This window comes from Aspergillus caelatus (genome assembly GCF_009193585.1).
Source record: "Aspergillus caelatus strain CBS 763.97 unplaced genomic scaffold BDV27scaffold_99, whole genome shotgun sequence".
Taxonomy (NCBI): domain Eukaryota; kingdom Fungi; phylum Ascomycota; class Eurotiomycetes; order Eurotiales; family Aspergillaceae; genus Aspergillus; species Aspergillus caelatus.
In genome coordinates, this window is record NW_022475362.1 from 23,132 (window position 1) to 44,052 (window position 20,921).

General features: G+C 50.6%; 5 protein-coding genes across 5 annotated transcripts; 2 read left to right on the plus strand and 3 right to left on the minus strand.

The window, feature by feature from the left end:
* Positions 1 to 8: 8 nt before the first annotated feature.
* Positions 9 to 6,998, minus strand: BDV27DRAFT_158237 (uncharacterized protein; the record flags this gene model as incomplete). The annotated part of the gene is made up of 1 exon (XM_032072642.1): positions 9 to 6,998. One exon carries the CDS (start codon positions 6,996 to 6,998, stop codon positions 9 to 11), a length of 6,990 nt encoding a protein of 2,329 aa, XP_031927088.1.
* Positions 6,999 to 7,658: 660 nt separating this feature from the next.
* Positions 7,659 to 8,396, plus strand: BDV27DRAFT_145633 (GNAT family N-acetyltransferase; the record flags this gene model as incomplete). Its single annotated transcript, XM_032070438.1, has 1 exon — positions 7,659 to 8,396. The coding sequence occupies one exon, from the start codon at positions 7,659 to 7,661 to the stop codon at positions 8,394 to 8,396; it is 738 nt and encodes a 245-aa protein (XP_031927089.1).
* A 1,202-nt stretch (positions 8,397 to 9,598) lies between these two features.
* BDV27DRAFT_158239 (POT family-domain-containing protein) lies at positions 9,599 to 11,508 on the plus strand (the record flags this gene model as incomplete). The annotated part of the gene is made up of 7 exons (XM_032072643.1): positions 9,599 to 9,761; positions 9,817 to 9,997; positions 10,051 to 10,199; positions 10,253 to 10,361; positions 10,418 to 10,563; positions 10,622 to 10,820; positions 10,878 to 11,508. The coding sequence occupies 7 exons, from the start codon at positions 9,599 to 9,601 to the stop codon at positions 11,506 to 11,508; spliced, it is 1,578 nt and encodes a 525-aa protein (XP_031927090.1).
* A 488-nt stretch (positions 11,509 to 11,996) lies between these two features.
* Positions 11,997 to 12,950, minus strand: BDV27DRAFT_158240 (alpha/beta fold hydrolase; the record flags this gene model as incomplete). The annotated part of the gene is made up of 1 exon (XM_032072644.1): positions 11,997 to 12,950. One exon carries the CDS (start codon positions 12,948 to 12,950, stop codon positions 11,997 to 11,999), a length of 954 nt encoding a protein of 317 aa, XP_031927091.1.
* A 748-nt stretch (positions 12,951 to 13,698) lies between these two features.
* Positions 13,699 to 20,889, minus strand: BDV27DRAFT_158241 (uncharacterized protein; the record flags this gene model as incomplete). Its single annotated transcript, XM_032072645.1, has 1 exon — positions 13,699 to 20,889. One exon carries the CDS (start codon positions 20,887 to 20,889, stop codon positions 13,699 to 13,701), a length of 7,191 nt encoding a protein of 2,396 aa, XP_031927092.1.
* Positions 20,890 to 20,921: the final 32 nt, after the last annotated feature.

Sequence of the window (20,921 nt, forward strand, 5' to 3'; positions counted from 1 at the left end):
GCCCCGCATCAAGCTATCTCAGTGTTTATCAACACAGAACTCGTAGGTGTACTAGAACCCAAGTTTATTTCTCCAATAGTCAGATCCAGACCCCCTGGAGTAAAGACACGCATGAAGACTTGTTCCAGATAGCCGAGATACCGAACCGCCTTATCCTCCGGGAAAAAGCTAGAGTCAATCGTCATGATAAGATCTACCCCGACATTGCCAGGCCGGAGGCAAAAGTTCATGAACATGGCGTCTACCAACCGCTGGACTGTTTCAACGCGGCTTCTGAATATTCCGAGGTGTTTGGTTGCTGCTTCTTCATAATCTTCGGCAGGATGGACAACGACAACGGGGGCAGACGCCAGCAACCGATGCAGTTTATCGCCGAGTCGGACCAAGTGCTGCACACTTCCAGCTTCGTCTATTCGTTTCTGTACAACTTCCACGTTCTTCCGGAAAGTCGAATCACGGTCGATGCTGGTGGCCAAAGGGGCTGTGGTGCTTACAGGGCCCATGAGCCGGTCTATTCCCGTAAACTCGGCATCTCTTCCACCCAACAGAATGTTGAACAGAAAATTGTCATGCTCTTCGATGTGCGCTGCAGTGATTACCCAAGCTGTGAGCATCACGGTTGGGTAGGAGAGTTCAGCTGGGAGAGTTGCCGGGAAGGCGATGCCGAGGGACAAAGTGTGAGTGATACCTGGGGCCTTTGTGCCGTCCAAGGTGAAGTAACTACAGAACCTTGTGTCCTCGAGTTCCCTCGCAAGCGCGGAACCTGCTTCGTCCTTTTCCAGTTCGTAGACGTACTCGATAAACCGGTTGTACTGCGGCCGTTCCGGCGGGTTATCATTGTGGTGATACGCATAGTCGATCTCTTCCAACAGCAACTTTCGACACCAGCCATCGAATATAACGTGGGCGCTTGACCAGACGAGCCATTGATCCTGACAGTGTTTACCATGCACTATGCTGAATCGTGATAACGGTTGTCCAAGACTCCACGATACCTTTCGATCTTCAGAGACAAGAGACGAGAGGGCCTCAGCGTGGCGACAAGTAAAGTCTTCTTTCAGCACAACCTGGACGAATTTCGATGATACCGAGATGATTCGAGTCCGCAAAAGTGCGTTCGCCTGCACAACACGCCGCAAAGCAGTCTCAAGTCTGACTAAGTCTATGTTGGACGGTAGTTGCATGATGTGCCGGTGAGTAGTACCTCCTGGCGAGATCATCTCCCCTTCCATGTAACGTTGCTGTTGTCTCGTGAGAGGATATGCATCTTCAATAGCTTGTTCTTCGATGTTGTGAGCCGCAAGGCTTTTCCACAGTTGGTGGACACTGCGATCAATTTTACCTAGTAGGCCGAACCTGGATGGGCCCGATGTCCTTGTCTCATCCAGAGGTACCATGTGAGCAGCCATGGCGGACAAGACAGGATTTTTGAATATTATCTGTGCTGAGAGATTGTGCCCGAGATCTCGTGCCGCAGACGCCAGCTTGATTGCCGCCAAAGAACTGCCACCAAGCTCGAAGAAGTTGGAATTGGCTCCGAATTGCTCGCCGTTCAATCCAAGAAGCATTTTCCACAAACTATGTAGCAGCTTCTCTGTTTCCGAAGCAGGTGGCTGTACTGTACTTTCTCCAGAAAGAAGTAGGTGAGGTCCAAGACGCTGTCGCGCAATGTAAGCCTTGAGTGCGCGGCGGTCCGCCTTACCATTCGCTGTGACAGGGATATTCGTCACAGCCAGAAATACGGAGGGTATCATGTATTTTGGTAGAGCAGTGCTGATTTGGCGAATTATGTGTTCCTTCATATCCGCCAGGTGCCGTTGTAGGACGTGATCGATGTCCATTTCACCTCCCCGGTGCTCTCCTTTCTGAGCCAGGTAAGCGACGAGAACGTCGGAATCCTGACCCGCAAATCTTGCGATATCGACAATCACTTGAAGCTGCGCGTCGAAGAGGGATTCCTGAATGCGTTGCCGCACCTCCTCTCCCTCCAGCCGCTGACCATGTAGTTTCAGTTGCATATCCCCACGCCCGATGTACAAGATGCTGCCGTCTTCCATGTACCTGACCAGATCGCCCGTCTTGTACATGCGCGTGATGTGGCCGTCTCGGAAGTCTCGCAACCACGGTGGACTGAGAATAAACTTCTCCCCATTAGCTTTGGGGCGGTTCATATAACCGGTTGCAAGGTGTGGACTCTCGATGACAAGTTCCCCCACTGCCCCAAGAGGAGTAAGGCGGTCGTGGTTCCCGGGCCTCACAACCCATAGGCTGGTTCCGGCACTGTGGCCAATGTTCCTAGGGTCATTACGTGATAGGTTGCAGTTGATAGCGCACTTGACGGAACACTCGCTCGGCCCGTATCCATTCATGACTTGTACGATGCCGTCCCATTTGTCCACTAGAGCTTGGTCAGGAGCTTCTCCGGATAGCAGCAGTATCTTGAAATCCGGTAATTCATCCTGCTTCAATGTATAGGCCACCGAGGGAGTGATGTTGGCAAAGTTGACTCGTGCGGTTTTCATAAACGCACTGATATCACCCATGATATCCTCATCTGATGGTACACAAATACAGCCGCCGAACATGAGGGTGGTCAATATATCCTCGACACTCGGGTCGAAGGCGTATGGTGCGAATTGCAACACGCGAGAGTCAGGCCCACGTCTGAGCAAAGGCGCACGAGCTATAGCACCAGTGGCAAAGCTCTTGTGTTGTACTCCAAAGATTTTGGGGGTCCCCGTAGTCCCTGATGTTGAAAGGATGTAAAGCAGGCTGTCCGGGGTCGCAACCTTGCTATCGACCTGCGCAGCGGGTGTGAAAGTATAAGCCGTGTCGTCAGAAACAACAATAGTCCGCCAAGCTGGACCGGGAAAGGCTTCCTCTTGTAGTGGAGAGCAGAGAACGACTTTGATACCGGCATCGCTGGCAATGCCTTCAAGACGTGCCCGCGGATACGCCGGTGACAGTGGCGCGAAGGCGGCGCCTGCTTTGATGACGGCAAGAATACTCACTATCGCCCATTGAGACTTCTCGAAAAGAACACCCACAGTGTTGCCTGATTTCACACCGTATCGCACCATCTCTCCCGCTAAGCCGTCAGACAGCTTATCCAAGGTCGCGTAATCCATGGTGCCGTCTCTAGAATAGATTGCCGGCGAAGTTCGGGAGTGTCTTACTCGCTCTCGGATCAACTCATGAACGCAAACCTCGTAAGCCATATGATGCCTAGCGTTCCACCCAAACATGGTTGACTTGTCTGCCTTGCTTACCAGATCCAGTTCGCCAACTTTGGTGCCTCTAGACACTGTGCTGAGTTCATGGAATGTCTGCTCGAATTGTTCAACAATTCTTTGGACTTGCGGCGGCGAGATGACATCGCTATCGAACGTCGCGACTATTTCAATCTGAGAGTTCCCAGGCATAAGAGTAAGTACCAATGGGTATTCATGTATAGATCTCTCGACTTCGTTCAGCCTGATACCTTGTTCCTCCAAGGATTTGGTATCCGCGACTTGGACAATCAAGAGGGTACGGAACGAGGCGGCGTTTTGAACATCTTGACTTATGCCCAGGATCCGGGAGAGGCCAAATTGTTCATAAGGAATCATGGCCGAGAGCTGCTCTTGCAGGCCATCTAAGAAGCCGAGAACAGTTTGAGTGAGGTCAATTCTCACCCTAATCGGCAAAGTTGTGATGGTGGGCCCAACAACTTCCTGCAGCTTGGGAGGCAGGGAATTGCGTCCATGAAGGGAATTCCCGAATGTGACGTCGTCCGAGCCCTCGTACTCGGAAAGAAGTAGAGCCCACGATGCTCTGGCCAGAACCGTAGTAGTTGTGGTGGCTCCTGTTGGGGCTGCCATGGTGTGCTGCAAACAAGATCTGTCTGCTGCCAGATGCCCGGCCTTCGGGAAATTGGGAAATGATGGGGTTGGTGCATTCTTGAGCTGCTCTCTCCAGAATGAAGTACATTCCAATTGGTCCAGGCCCTCGCAGAACTGCACAAATTCTTGGAAGCTTCCTGTTGCCTTTACAGGCTCTGTGTGGGAGTAATAATTATGGCGAATATGATCGACCACTGTCTCCAAGCTCCAACCATCGAATATTGCGTGGTGAAGCGTCCAAACAAAGCGAGTCTGACCGGATGATGGGTCCTGGACGTGGTAAAGCCTGCTGAGAGGCTGACCAGGCTGAAAAGAAACCTCTTTGTCTGCAGCCAAGAATGATGCAAGATCTTGCGTGACCTCAGTCCAATTCGCGTGATATTTTAGGACCACTTGCACGAGGCTGGAAGAAGATGGTACAATTGCTGTCCTCAGGATTGGGTAGGCAGAGGTTGCACTCTCCCATGCTGTCTTGAACTTTTGGATGTCCACATCAGCCAAGGAATCGAATACAAACTGGCTCGAATATAAGGAGGGTAGCGCTAGCGAAAGCGAAAACAACCCTGCTTGGAGAGCTGTGCAAGGGAAGATACCCGCGATATCCTTTTGATCAAGGCCGTATTCTTTCAACAAGGATCGGTACTCAGAAGGATCTTCCTGTGTAAGTGAATGTGAGGCTGGGGCAACACTTGGGTGAGACTCATCAGCAGCTGGAACTTCCTGCATCGTGGTGGCCATGCCTGATAGTGTTGGGTTTTTGAAGACCTTCTCCATAGTCAAATGAAAACCTTCCTGATTGGCTACCGCCACCAGTTTCATACATCGAAGTGAGTCCCCACCGAGTTGGAAGAAATTGGCGTCTGGCGTGAGACTCTGAGCAGATGGAAGAAGTTGTCTCCACATCCGGGCCAAGACTGATTCGGTGGGCGACAGGCCTTTGTCTTCTTCATCACCCGTTTGCAGTTTGGAGTAGAAATCCTTCCCCAGGCCCAGGAGGCTGCGCCGGTCCAGCTTCCCTGTGGGTCCCAGGGGAACTTCCTTTAGGGGGATCCATGCGACGGGCCACATGTAGGCGGGAAGCACTTCTGAAATGCGTGCACGAAGCCCTTCAATCTCCAGCTCCATCTCTTCAGTCATTTGCGCGGTGTCTCCATCAACATCTTGTATGTGGTGGATACTGGGGTGATGAAGAAAAGCCACCAAATTTGCAGTGCCGTGTATATCAAGGACTTCCAAGAATATGTTTGCGTCGGGGAGTCGAAGGTGCTGTTTCAGTTTAATCTCGATGTCCTCAAGTTCAATCCTTTGGCCACGAAGTTTAACCTGGCGGTCACGTCGACCGACGAAAATAAGTTCGCCATCGTCGGCGTATCGAACCAGGTCACCAGTTCGATAACTCCGTCCCATTGAGGCCACGCTCGACTCCCACTCTTTTGCCCACGGCGGAGAGTCGAGGAATAACTCTGCATTTCCAGATTCATTATTGATATAACCCCGTGCGATCCCCGGACCTTCCGCCACCAGTTCTCCGATAGCTCCTATGGGAGCAAGCTGATTCGGATCATCTAGGCGCGCTACCCAAGCACGACTGTTGATAGGAAACCCAATCCGAACAGCATCATCACCCGCAGGACGGGTCTTCACTCCGACGCATGCTATTGTAGTTTCTGCAGGGCCATAGACTATGATCAAATCTAGTTTATCTGACCACAATCCCACGATATCTTGCGTGACCTTCTCTCCGCCAGCAATGAGGGTTGTCAGACACGGCACGTCTGATGGTGATAGTAATCGCACAACGGTAGGTGTGAGAAGGACCGCATTGGCATTGAACTTGCGTATCGATTCTGCCAACTTTTCCAAACGATCTGCATCGGATGGAATGCAGATGCAACCTCCATGCATCAACGTCATGAGGATCTCTCCGAACGCGGCATCGAATGCGTAAGACGAGAACTGGAAATATCGAGTTTGCCTGTTTATGCTCCATAGCTTTGCCAAAGCTGAAAGACTGGAGCACATCGATTTATGTTCAAGCTGAATACCTTTCGGCGTGCCCGTAGTCCCTGATGTAAAGATGACAGCCGCTACATCGGAGGGACTAACTTCAATCTCATGTTGCTCGTTTCCTGCAGGAGCCGACAATGAGGAAGCGGACACAACAATGGCTCGGGGTGCCAGGCTGACCGCTCTATCTTGCTGAGCAGTGGAGCTGAGGACAATGGTGGCCTTGGTTTCCTTAGAGAGCGTCTGCAGTCGACTTGTGGGGTGGGAGACATCCATGAGCAGAAAGGAACAGCCACTCTTCAGGACGCCCAACATCGCCACAACGGTCCAGAGTGTCTTTTCGAAGCAGAGAGGGATGCAATCGCCTTGCCGGGCTCCTGCCTCAAGCAGTAGTGAGCACACACGCGAGGAGAGGGTATCTAGCTCCAGGTATGTGAGCCCGCCATCCCAAGACTCCACAGCATGTGACCCCGGGCTCTCAAGTACTCTCTGTCTAAACGTCCCGTGGACTGTGGACGCGATAGTTGAAGGAGGCTTCTGGTTCCATCGCTGCAGGTCTTGTCGGTCTAGATCACAGATTAAGTCGAGGTCCCGCAGCGTCCGTCCGCAACTGGTGGTCTCCAGCAATTGTCTGGTGACGTGTACCAGTTGACTGAGAAATCTTGCATTGGCGGAAGAGCTCTCTCCGCTGATCTCCAGGTCCAGCGAACGCGATGCTCGTGTCTCTTTGACCTTGCAGACGATCTGACGTGGGATAGCACAACTTCGTGGATCAGAAGCCCCCTCATTGGAAGCTGCCCAGTTCTCGAAGTTGTCTGTGCGCAGCCAGAAGGTCTGCAATATGACTGGGGATGCTATGTTCTGCTGATAAGATTTCCCAATACTCTCGAGAAAGTCATGCGCACTGTAATCTGGATCGACTACAATGCTGGCATCCCATATTTGCTCAGATGTACTGGTGCATACATGGAATGAGGGTGTTGGTGTCCGTAGATAGATGGATAGGAGGAACCCCAAACTGCCAGAAACTGCGACCTCTGGGGCCCATCCATTGGTATCAAGCTGAATCTCCTCCCGGGAGTTGGGTTCAATATTTGAGATAATGCCCATAATTTCGACTGATTTTGTTATGTTGGCGGAAGGGTCTGGCTGTAAACAATGATGAGGGGTGTAAATTTGCGTATTCTTATATGTAGTAACAAACTAGAAGTAATATGGCTTGTATGAACAGACACCTTGGTACTGTACCGTTGTCTATGTCCCTGGGACCTTATTCGCCGCGACACTATGCTATAAATAAGGGCATCCTACAGTAATGCGACAGTCAAATTCAGTAGCCCATACACTTCTGGGCTTAGGCAAGGCGAACCTCTTGTCGATCCACTGTAAGCTCGGCAATCCCTTGTCGTCTAGCCGCCTAGATGCCGCGCGCCAGCTGCTATCGTAGCTGTAAGGGCCGTAATAGTAGCAAGAGGGGTAGCAGTAGCGGCAGTTGGCTAGCAGCAGGTGACTAGCAGCATTTGAGAGGCAGTTGCAGTGAAAGTTGTACTGCCGGTAGTGATTAAGGTAGAGTCTATGGCTTTCTATCTATCAAATTTCTTTGCTGCAAGTAGCAATTCAAATAGCAGTCGAGATGACAGTTGAAATGACGCTTCTATCCCCTATTCGACTCCCTCTTACTCATATTCTATATTGTCACACTACCATATCTTTTCAAGATTCCGCGACAAACCTTGTTCTTTACTCTGGGCTAAGACGCATTCAGCTACAATGTCGATCGATGTACTCGTCCAACCGGTCGATAGTCCTGATGACTTCCCTCATATTTACCACTGCATAAGCGAAGCCTTTGGCCGGCAAATCAAAGACTCGATTTGGATAGCCATGAATTCGAAATGGAACACCCCAGAAGGCCAGAAAGGAGGCGCCTCCAAGCTGCTTGAGCGCTGGCAATCCGCGACGAAGAATAAAGAGGGCCAACCTAATACCGTCATCTTGAAGGCGACTCTGCGGGATCCCCAAGATGGGTTCAAGCTCAAAATTGTCGGCGCGGCCATCTGGTCTCAAGCTTCCTTCGTGGACGGGTACGGTGACCCGCCGACGGACAGCCCTGCTGGCCTAGCGGCTCTGACTCCAACCGAAAGGCGCTTCGCGAGCCAGATGTATCGCTCGCTCTGGAAACGCCGGGTTTCCCTCGCTCGGGAAAAAGCGACCTCGGACTCCCCGGCTATGTTTATGCTCGATACATGTGCCGTCGACCCAGCTTTCCAGCGAAGAGGTGTTGCGGCAAAGCTGGTGGAATGGGGCCTTGAGGAGGCGAAGCGGAGGGGGGGATTACAGTGCACGACTGAGGCGTCACCTATGGGGCGGAGAGTGTACAAGAAGCTTGGGTTTGGGGCGGAGGGTGCGGAAGAGGATCTTGTGTATGAGGTTGATGAAGAATTCAGGAGTCGCGATAAGCCGGAGATTTTGTTTATGCATACTTGGGCTAGTCAGCGAAAGCTGTAGTGATAGTGTTGAACTGTATAGACATGCACCGCTACTAGATAGAGTCTGGAACTTTTGACCTGATTCGTATTACTATTTGAGCAACTAGACAAATTGCTGAATACTACCCGTGGTAGATGGATAGGAAAAACAATTAAAATTCACGAGACTGGTTCAAAATCTTTCAGGTGCTAAGATGACTCTGACATAACCTAGAATGCTATGTAATGATTGGTATTAAGGCAACATGATACTAGGAGGCAACCACAGGTTACAGACACTGCAGCCTGGAATGAGACTGGATCGAGCGGAAAAGCACCGACCTAGCACAAGCCTTGTATTGTTTAAGCAAGGCTTGTCATTATCTGAGCTCACAAGACAACGGTAGTGACCGAGCAGGCAGGCAGGCGAGTTTGATGATCCAAGCGACAATCACGTGGTTTTGTCCCAAGAAAGGAGACGATGACTACGATTTGGACAAGCCCTAAACCTACAAAAACGTGATTAGGTGCAAGGTGCAGATCACAAACGAAACCCAGCAGCGGCCGCGCTGTTCATCCATGGATGCTGAATCAGGTTAAGCGCCGGGGACAACCCTAAGCTCTCCGGCGGCAACGCTAAGCTTTCAGGCTGGCGGCAACACTAATCTCCTTCGCGGCAACTGTATGCGCGATTCCATCCGCAGACACAGAAGATTCCATCCCACCATGGCGCTACTGCAGGCTCCACGGGGCTTTGATGAAACACCTTCCTTTTCTGTGTTTTCTTACCGTATCCTGAACACCTCATTCTTTGTCATCTCTGCCCTAAAAGAGTCTGGCGTGTTTTTACCAAAATAGATCACTCTGCTAGTTTGCATGGGTCTACTTTGATCCAAAATTATTGAGTGATACAAGGGTCTGATTAGTTGTATTCAGATAGATCTGGCCGTTGGATAGAGTGGGTCAAATATGTGTTTCCCCGTTTTTATGTACCGCACGAAAATTTCCTTGCTATGCAGTAAAGAGTAGAAAAAATCATCCACAGGGCGCGTGTGTCGATATTTGCCAAGGCTGGACTCCTATGGTGCTCAAGAGGACTATTTCTTTGGTGTGTACATTCTCGCGTTTCTGTTGTCCTGTCATTGCAATACTGCTGGGTTTGCCATTGCGCTCTCACAGACAAGCCGATTGAGTGTTCTTCGATAGCATACTCGCACCGGAAAACCTGTCTTCTTCAAAATCATGTCTGAGAGAAAAGAGCCGGATTCCCCGCCCGTAGAGTCTGTGAACTCGAGCGAAGAAGATCTCCCAGCTGTCAGAGGCCGAGTCCCATACAAGGTATGGCTTGTCCAAGGCCTGTATTTCTTGGAGAGAGCGGCATTCTACGGCCTCAGCCAGCCCCTCCGTATGTCTCCTTGTGTATGACCGCGTATGGCATCGGGCTAACAAAACTCCCACAGAGAATTACCTCCAGCTTTCCCCAGATGATCCTATTCGCCCAGGAGCTCTTGGACTAGGGCAGGCAAGAGCAGTGTTGATCATATATATCTGGTTCGTGTACAGCTACAGCACACCTCTCATAGGGGGACTCTTGGCGGACTGTTGGCTTGGCCGTCGCAAAACGATCCAGGTCGGATTTCTGTAGGTTCATCAGCGATCTGGCTCAGCCTATGGACAGAAACTAAATATTTCAGAATTTACGTGCTGGGATTGAGTATCGTCACTGCTACGGCTTTCACGCAGCGAATTTACGGCACCGGCGGCCTCCCCGGCTTCATAGTTGGCATGCTTCTCGTTGGTGCTGGCACTGGAACTGTGAAACCCAATATAACTGTATTCTTAAGTAGGCATTGCGAACTGGGTGATTTCATATTCACAGACGCTGATTATCAAAAGTTGACCAGTTCCCTGAGGAGGAACCCAAAGTCGTGACTTTGAAGAATGGGAAGTCAGCGATGGTGAGCCGTGAACTCACAATTCAGTTTATATGGAACGCCAATTACTGGTATGTCTTCTCTCGAGCTTGCCGTGTCACGGATTTACTGATAGACGATCAAATAGGATGATCAACGTTGGAGGTTTATGCGGCATAATAACAACTAACGTAGAGAGGTATGCCTACGCCGGCTTTGGGTTTGCCTTTCTTATCTGCCTTTGCTTGATCGTTACATCTGCAACAATTTTCCAAGCCGGGTACACGAAATTTGGTGAGCGATCTGTTGCTCTCTGACAATTATTGTGCGTCTGCGGCTGACCAATTCCTAGAAACGGCACCACCGTCCGGAAACGCCATCGCAGATTTGTTCGGTGCATTGCGTCGCCGCCGAAACCCAGCCCATCCCAGACCAGATCAGACAGAAGTTGAAGTACAGTCGTCTGTTCAGGAAGATAGCCCTGCAAGTCCAAGTAACGATGCGGCCATAATAGCTGATGCAAAATCGGCCCTCCGAGCTTGTTTAGTCTTGTAAGATATTCCTCACATAAAATGAGCACATGAAGATTAACTACTCACGCCAATCAGCCTACCTTTCCCAGCTCTGATGCTCTCCATCAATCTCATGGACAGTACCCTCATAGCGCAAGCTGGCACTATGCAGACTAACGGCCTCCCGAACGATATCATGTATAATTTAAATCCGATCTCTGTCATGGTCTTCTTGCCCTTTTTTCAAAGCTGGATTTATCCCACGCTGGCCAAAAAGAAAATCAACTTCTCGCCCGAGCACCGCATCGGTGTGGGCCTCTTCTGTGCTACGCTTGCAATTGCATACGCCACAGGGATCCAACACCTCATATACGCGACTGGTCCATGTTTCAGCCGTCCACTGAAGTGCCTTCCTGGGAACATACCCAATGATGTTTCCGTTGGATTTCAAACGCCAACTTACGTATTTCTTGGGTGGGCAGAGATCCTCGCAATCGTGGCAGGTACCCAACTTGCTTATTCGCGAGCCCCAGCTAGTATGAAGTCAATCGTTCAGGCTCTTTTCAACCTCTTCAGTGCCTTGGGCTCACTGCTCGGTGGTGGTGTGTCGTTTGCCGCCTATGATCCCAACATGGTAATTGTATATGGATCGATCACCGGGCTGCTACTCTTTGTCACTCTTGGGTTCGAACTTAGCTATTTCGTCAGACGCAAACGCTCTAACTGAGCAGGAAGATTTGTGGCCCTGCGAATATATTGCAAATAATTCTAGTATGATCACATGACAGAGAATTATGATTGCCGTCTCAGTACACATTTAGCGAGGAAGGGGGGGAAGGTTTTGATAGAATAGGCAGAATAGGTAGAATAGGAGTCAAATGACTGTTGGGAAGTTGAGATGCACTTGGAAGGACATTAGAAACGGCCGGTTGATATTATGTTACTTCAATAGTCACACAGTTTTTGTATGTGACTTATATTGTTTAACTTGCCCTTATCTGCTAGTCTCTCCACTTCTATCTAATTGCTCACTACGGAGTACACTCTATCTCTATAGTCTTATGAGTTTTATAGTTACAGGGGTTTCTTGGAATTCTAGATTATATCAGGACTAGTCGTCATGAGATCTTTGTGTTCATAGGTCTGTATCTGATATAGCTTGCTTCTACCATAGTTCACATACACATTAATTCACTAGAGTGCCAGTCTATTCAATTAGGAAGATGCCGGTAGGTTTTGTAGGACCCATTTCACTCCATCAACAACAATTTCCGGTTGAGTCATCTGGACAAAGTGTCCACTCTCGGTGGCGAAGACAAGTTCAGTCTTTGTCGAGATTTTCAAGAATTCCTTCATAAGACGCTCATTCTTTGCATCAACCGTCTCGATTAACTCTCTCACATAGCTCCTCTGTTCCTCAGTCCCGTTCCCTTTGGCAACACCTGCCTTATACAATCCATTCCAATCCCTGCTTCGCATACCACCAATGACATAAACCGGCTTGTCTCCGACAATTGGCTGCTTCAGTTCCTTCTTCCTCAGTGTCTCGAAACTTGGGATATAGTTCTCGATCTCCTCCTTGTACTCGATCAGCTTAAACTTTTCGGTTGTTTCCACTGCCCTGAACGCGTCCCATTCCTCCTGTGTTAACTTATGCTCCGCCTCCACACCCCAGGCAGAGTATGGGTCAACACCCGCGGCAACAGCCCAGAGAATTGGATCATTCACGTCCATCACCAATGGTGCTGTCTCATGGTTGGCGTCCACAAGGACCAGACCGGCGATTTGGTCAGTTCCCTTTAGGGCAATGTACTCGTGTATAAGTACACCGGCCCAGGAGTGCCCGACAAGAATTAGAGGATTTGGGATAGGCGCCTTTTCAATCAAGAGGGAGAGCTCCAGAGCAACGTTCTCGGCCGAGGGAGTCAACGGTGAAGACTCTGAGTTATTATAGCCGGAACGGTCATAAGTATAGCTTCGTAGTGAGGGACCCAGCAGCCGCACCACGGCTTGCCAGTTCAGGGCATCGCTGGCCACACCCGAGATAAATAGTATAACAGGATCTTTAGAGCTGCTGGGCTCTGCACCATGAGTATAGAGAGCCAATGAGTGAGTGCCGATATTAACGAGGCGGCCGTTTGAAGGGAGGGTTGAGGTTGAGGAGGCCATTGTGGGGTGATGATTTATGAATTCTTCAGGTCTGTATATTTCTGATGAGTGACTTGTGGTATTCAAGGCTGTTCACCAATCTAACCAGTTTAAATATATCAGAGTTGAATGGAGAAACAGAGAGTCTCTGAGAGGTATGAGCACAACAGAAGGATCGCCGCTTGGCGCTCTTCATCTGGGTCCATCTTTAGCGTTGCCGCCTGGCCCACAAGCCGCTCCTTGGACGTCTCTCACGGCCCTGACGGCCTTGTGTCGTATCTGGACTCCTGATGTTGTAACGTAACGTGGTCCCATATTGGTGATTTTATGTTTACTTTGCGTTGGGCTACCATAGTAGTATCGCATTAAGTGGTCAGCATACCTTCCAATCGGAAGAACTGAGTATACCGCATTAAAAATTCGAAAGAGGAGGAGATGCCTATGCCACACGTCTAATTATGGATAGGCACACCATGTCTCAATACCACTCCACCAAACACCATATGGCACTAAGGTCGTGCCTTGGACATTCCATTCCCTAACACTATATGTTGTTGTAGTTTGCCATCTACAATATATCACCTCCACCAATAATTACGTTGCTCGTCGTGTCTGATGTGCATATCCATTAGGGATATAATATAGATATTAGTTGAATTTTAGGGGTTCTAGTAGCATATAGGTATATATATGGATATTTGACAGCTAGCACTTGGTAGACTTTCACATCTATACTAACTAGTATACAGTCCTGAAACATGAGTGTGTATCAGGCGCTAACAGTTTTCACACTCATCATAGGTACATCCCGGGTCCTCGTTATTACCTTTCCATTCATCGTCTGTCTGCCGGTGGTTTCCAAGAAACCCTTGCCTCGAAGGTACTCAATGTTCTGTCGCGCGGCAGCAAGCACCTCTCGCATGTCCGATTCATCATTTTCATGATCAGTGACTTCAATCTCAGTGCCGAGAGCGCCTAGAAACTGCTGCACCGGCCATAGCGGATGCTGTTCTTGCTCCCTAGCCATGTCCTCGTGGGCAAGCTTAATCCACTCGGCCCACGAGACCGGTCGGAGTTGCAGCTGGATTTGGTCCTCGACGGCAGCCCAGAAGGCACTGACCCATACTCCCCTCTTGATGTGGACGAAATCCTCGTAACCCTTCCCTGCTGCCTGCCATAGAATGGACTCTGTGACGTGACGAACATCCGACACCGAGAGCCACGATGTCTCTGAGTCGACTGGGCGGGCTCCAAGCCGGACCGCGCCCATCACGACCCTCCACAAGAAATCGTCGGCATTGGCTACACCTGTGTACACGTCCCCAATAATCTGCCCCGGTTTGACGACCGAGAATATCGTGCCTTGTTTGCCAAACTGTGTAGCAGCGGTACTCACCAGTCTTTCCGACACATACTTCGTTTGATCGTATCCGTTGGCTATCCTGGCCTCTTCCTCGGTCCAGGTTCGGCTATCCGTGATGAGACCACCCGAGACGTAAACAAAACTCTTCAGGAAAGAAGAGGCCATTGCGGCTTTCAGAAGTTGTATCGTAGAACCAACGTTCACGTCTTTCAACCCCTCGTAGCTCGTAGTCCAATGCACCCTGGCACCGTTGTGGATAATCGCATCGATAGTACCATGTGCACTTGGACGGCCGCACAACGCGCTCCATTGTGAATCGTTCAGGCCCAGTCTTTCAGCCGAGAGATCTCCATCCCAGACTTCAATTGCGGAAGCAAACGATTCCTTCCACCACCCAGCGATCTTGGCCGTCTTGATCACCCGGTCTAGCCCCTTCTGTTCGCCAAGACCACGTACAAGTAGCACGACCCTGTTGAATACCCGCTTTGTGAGTGTGTAATGAAGAATTTGAGTTCCTAGGAACCCGGTTGATCCAGTGAGGAAGACCGTTGGCCCAATAGCGGTACGGTCAAAGTCGATCTTGTCCACCAGTAAGTCTATCTCACGCTCCAGGTCAGTCGGTGTCGGCTGCGTCGGCTCCTCAACCGACTGGCCGTGCAACAGGTTGTCGATCAGGGTGGCCAGTTCACGCAAGCTATTCTGCTGTCTGACCAACCGTGGTACCCCAATGTTGATGTCGAATTGCTTCCGTATTACCATAGCCAGTGACATGGTCTTGATTGAATCGCCCCCAACCTCAGAGAAGCTATGACCTGCAGCGATAAGATCAGGCTTGATATTAAGTAGGTCAGCCCAGATACTCCTCAAGGCTTCTTCCGTATTGGTTAGTGTATCAGCAGAAGTCGGCGTGTCTGCAGATGAAGGCACTGGTGGGCTATAGGTTCTGCCAAGTTCGCGAACACCTTTTCTATCCGTCTTCCCTGTTGCTGTCATCGGCAGCTTTGCAAGGGGAATAGGGATGTATACGCCGGGAACCATGTACGAGGGGAGCAATTTCGACAGCTCCTTTCGAATGTTTGCTATCATCGGCACAGTTACCTCAACTCTGTCACAGTCGTCGTCGGACATGACCAAGAACACCGCCAGAGTCTGGGTCCGAGTAGCGTCCGGGGTGATTACGTCTACCACGATCTGTGGGACCGCCTTGGTAGGAAGTATTTGACGAACGTGGTATTCGACCTCTCCCAACTCCATTCGTTGGCCGTTGATCTTGATCTGAGTATCGTTTCGCCCAACAAATTGGAGAGAGCCATCTGGGTTATAGTAGACCAAGTCACCCGTCCTGTAGAGTCGCCCACGGCGACCTGGTACTCGTCCAGGAATTCCATTCAATAGCCATTTGGAGTCCTCGACAAATGCACTGGCTGTCTTCTCAGGATTATTCAGATAGCCTGCACCAACAATCGGTCCCTCGAGCCACAACTCGCCTATGGTCCCGATAGCAGCCAACCTGTCAGGCGCACGAGGTTGGACTACCCAAACCAACGCGCCAGTACCTTTGCCGATCCCGGGGTCACCGACTCTAATATCAGGCTCTCCCTTTCGGACTCTCTCAACTGTGCTCGTGACGGTGCATTCAGCAGGGCCGTATGTATTGTAGATTTTGGCACCAGAAGCCTCCCATTTGGCGACATCACTAGCCTTGAGCGCCTCTCCAATGAACAAAACTTTTGTGAGACCGTTCAAGGCTGTAGGATCGAGCAAGCGCCCAACGGTTGGTGTAAGATGGATGAAATTTGCCTGCAGCCGGTTGATGGAGCCGTTGATGTCGGCGGTACGTTCGTCCTCCGAGGGAATGCAGAGACACGCACCCACGGTTAGTGTGTGCAGCACATTGGACCATGCAACGTCGAAGGCATATGAGGTATAATCGAAAACTCTCGATGACCTTTCGAACCCGAGGTCTGGTTGTTGATGTCGGATGGCGCTGCAGAAATTGCCATGCGTGACGGTCGCCCCCTTCGGAGCGCCTGTGCTTCCGGAGGTAAAGACGATATAAAGGGGCGATGATGGGCTAACTGTCGGCATTCTTGGAATGGGAATCTGTTGAAATACCTGCTCGACATTTCTCCAATCACCTCCCACTTCCATTGTTGGGGCATCGGTGATATCGGCCGCAAGCTTTGCACAAGACTTCGAGGTCAGCATCACCTTGGCTGATAGTTGGCTGACAATACTCTCCAGCCGGGAGCGAGGCAATGTTGTGTCCAAAGCAACAGACGCAGCGCCGGCTTTCATGACTGCAAATATTGCAACTGGCACCCATACTGACTTTTCAAAACACAGTGGCACAATAGCACCTGGTCCAACTCCGAGCCCCAAGCTGATGAGGCGGCCCGCCAGCAACGTGGAAAATTGATCAAGTTGGAGATATGTCAGCTCACCATCCCATGCGCACACGGCGGGTGCTTCGGGAGTTTCGGCGACCCTCTGGGCAAACACATTGTGGACACAGTCCTCAACGCTCTCCGGCACTACTGCGTTCCATTTCCATATGTCATGCAGGTCACGCTCGCTGAGTCTGTTGAGATTGTCTATGTTTGTCGAGCCATCAACAGAGGTCATTTGACCCAATATATGCTCTAGCTGCTGAAGGAGTCGTACTGCAGCTTCTTCCTGGACAACGGTCGAGTCGAAGCTCAGTTGCATATCCAACTTTGACTCCGATGTTTGGCAGGTAAGCATCATGGCATATGTGTTTTCTGAGCCAGATCCTGTTTCTTCGTCATTAAGACCTTCCTCAAGAACCAGGCTCTCGACTGTCCCTCCTTCGACTGATGGATGGACCAACAAAAGTGTCTGGAAGTCACAGGCGTATTTCGCCTCCTGGCTGATTTGACGAATGTGCTGCAGACCGTACTGCTCGAATGGGATCATCTCCATCGCCTGTCCTTGTACCTGATGCAACAGTTCGTCGACGGTTCCGCGGACCAGGATTCGGAGTGGGACAGTGGCGATGGTAGGGCCTGCCACGTCCTCGATTCCTGGCACGGGAGCTTGACGGCCCGACACAACAGCTCCAAATGTTACATCTGGAGAATCCACGTACCATGATATGAGTGTTGCCCAAGCTGTACGAAGCATGGAAGAGGGCGTGACACCGCAAGTGGCCCAGCGAATGCTATCGGTCGAGTGGTGGATGACCTTATCTGGCTTTGGCTCGTACGTCTTGGCGGGGAGGGCAGGAAACGGCAATGCTTCTACGCCAGCAAATTGTCGCTTCCAGAAAGTGGTCCCCTCTTCGCCATGTTGTTTCATGACATAGTTCACAAAGCTTTGCAGCGGAAGTGAGGATAGTCCTGCTTCCCCATCCGCATACGCCTTTTCCACCTCTTTTTGCAAAAGTGGGACGGACCAGCCGTCGTACGTCGCATGATGATGTGTCAACGCTAAGTATTTCTTGCCTGCCGCTTCGTCATGTACGATTGCGAAACGTGATAAGGGGGTGCCCAGGCCCATCGCAGTAGTTTCGACAACATCTTCCTGCGATTCTTTGTCGGTGTTCTTTCTGCTCTGATGATATTCATTCAAAGAGGAGAAGGTCTGCCATTGCAATTCCTCTTTAAGGACAACCTGTACTAGGCCCTGGCCCGGCAGGTCTACAATGCGGGTTCGAAGTATAGAAGCTTTTTCAGAGACGTTTTGCCATGCCCGCTGGAGCCTTATTATGTCAACCTCTGGCTTCAGCTCGGTAATCTGGTGGCCCACGTATTTGCCCGGGCTCCTCGCCGTCATGGCCAAAAGGCCCTCCTGAAGCGCTGTGCACGGGAATATATCCTCGATCTGTGAAGGCTCCACATGCCAAGCGCCGACGGAGCAAAGCTCTGCTACTTGGCGACAAGTGTCATCCCTGTCCATCTCGGCCTTCAATAAGGAAAATGGTTGAACAGATTCCGGGGCTACTGCCTGGCCTCGAGACATGAGCTTGGCCATCTCACTGAGCTGTGGCTGACTGTAAATATCGGGGACCGTCAACCACATCCCCTTTCGTCCGAGATCAGTTGCTAGCCGTATGGCGGCAATCGAATCACCACCAAGGCGCAAGAAGTTGTCTTGTGTCCCAATGTCGCTCGCTGGAATATTAAGTACGGACGCCCAAAGATCCCTGAGCTGTATCTCAGCTTCGGTAGTGGGTTCGATGTGCTGTGCAGGATTGGCATCGTACAAAGATGCAAGAGCTTTGCGGTCCAATTTAGCACCCATTTCACGAAGTGCTCTCCGGTCTGTCTTTCCTGTTAACCCCCTTGGCAGGTCGGTCATTGGAATATATGCACTTGGGATCATGTGAGGTGGCACCTGGTGGGGCATTTGTCTTTCCAGCATTTCGATAATCAGGGCAACCTTTTTACCCAATTGTTCAGGGTTTGTTGTGGGCATGAGTAAAAAGGCTACCAACATCGGACGTTGGGTAACTTTTGGCGTGACAACTTCGGCGACAATATCAGCCACAGCCGGCATCGAATTCAGAACTCGACAGATATGATGCTCAACGTCGCCTAACTCCGTGCGCTGTCCATGAATCTTGACCTGGGTATCTTTTCTCCCGAGGTAGATCAGTTCACCATCCGGAGTGTAGCGTACCAGGTCTCCTGTTCGATAAAGACGTCCACGACGGCCTTCCACTCGTGCACCACCTCGTAGTAACCAAATTGGATCCTCAATGAAGGCAGCTGCTGTCTTCTCGGGATTATTCAGATATCCAGCTCCAACCAATGGCCCTTCTAGAAGCAACTCTCCGACCAACCCGACGGGAGTAAGGGCATCTTTGTTTGGGTCAGCGATCCAGGTGGTTGATCCAAGCGCCCATCCAATGGTAGCCTTAGTAGTGCCACCCTTATTGATGACTCCTGTTGTAGTCACGGTACACTCGGCCGGCCCGTATGTGATGATCGTGGTTTCAATGTTTCGAAGCTGTGGCAACTTATCGAAGTCTACGACCTCTCCGATAAGGGCAACCGTGTCAAGTGTTGGCACTTTGTCCAAGTCCAGAATCGCGGCGACCGAGGGTGTAAGGTGTACAAAGGTCACCTCATTCTTGATCATGTATCCAATGAAGTCATGCTTTCTGTCGTGCTCTGATGGTATGCATAGGCAAGCTCCCGCCGCGAGTGTGTGGATGAAATCGGACCATGATACATCAAAGGCGTACGAGCAGAAACCTGCAACTCTTGCTGTCGGTTTGAAATTCAAGTACTTGTTCTGATGCTTGATTGCCGATGTGAAGTTCGCATGTGTTATTGCCGCACCTTTTGGGTTACCTGTGGTGCCGGAAGTGAACACGACATAGAGCAGGTCGCTCGGCTTGACGATGGGCAATGTTGTCCCAAGGCCTCCATTTTGTCTTTTCTCCAGCAACTCTGATACAGTCTCTTGCTGCACCACGAATGGTTCTCTTTCCGTAATGAGAGAAACTAGAGGAGCTGTTGAAGGAGCACATAGGATAAGGCCAGGCCCTACAATATCGATCATCGTCTTGATGCGTTCCTTGGTCTGCGAAGGATCGATCACCACAGACGCGGCACCTGCCTTCATGACAGCAAATTGAGAAACTGGCACCCACATGGACTTTTCAAAAACCAATGGGAGCACATCTCCAGGACGAACCCCCTTGTGGATGAGGCGATGTGCCAGTTGGGTTGAGAGCTTGTCCCACTGAGCGTAGGTCAACTCGCCATCCCAGGCACTGATGGCGGTATTGTGTGGATATCGAGAAACGCTCTGTGAAAATAAATCATGAACGCAGCCGTTTGCCTCTTCTGGTACCTTCGCGTTCCACGTCCAGACTTGGCGTAGGTCTTCTGCAGTCATCGCGTCTAGATCACTGATTTTCGTACGGGCAATGTCAGCACGGCAGACCTGACGCAATATGTGACCGAAGTGGTCCACGACCCGTAATGCGACCTGTTCGCCGAGCACTGTCGAATCGAAGGCCATGTTCACGAATACAGAAGTATCTCTTACGTCGCAGTATAAAGTGACGGCGTATGTGTTCGACTCTATTCCTTCGTCGAAGATCGGTGCCTCATCTGCCTCAACGGTGGATTGTACCATTAGCAATGATTGAGATTGCCAGCCCAGGTCAGCCTCCTCGCCAATGCCTTGAGTGGTCGGTGATCCCGCCAGTTTTGGTAACCTCGTTTGGTGTTGTAATGCACTTAGAGTCATGTCTGCTTCAATCGCAACACGAACGGTTACGGTTGTGGGTCCAGAAAGTTGTTGTTCGATTCTTGATACTGGCAATGCAACATCGAAGACAGTATCAGTTGCCTCCCCATACCAAGACAGAAGTATTGCCCACGCAGATTCAACCACTTGATCGAACTTGACATCTTGAGGCCATTCAATGTCCTCAATATCATGCTCGATCGATTTGTCTGCTCGTGATTGAAGATATTGAAGATCACGTAAGGGCAACTGCTCTCTCCCCAATACTTTCTGTTCAGGATCACTCAGTCGCGGCTTTCCTTTATTCGTATGGAATAGTCCATTGTCGTTGGGGTTTACGTCATCAGACGACGAAAGTAGTAGGCCAACCATTTCTATATTCGTGTGGGGCTGTATGAAGCTGA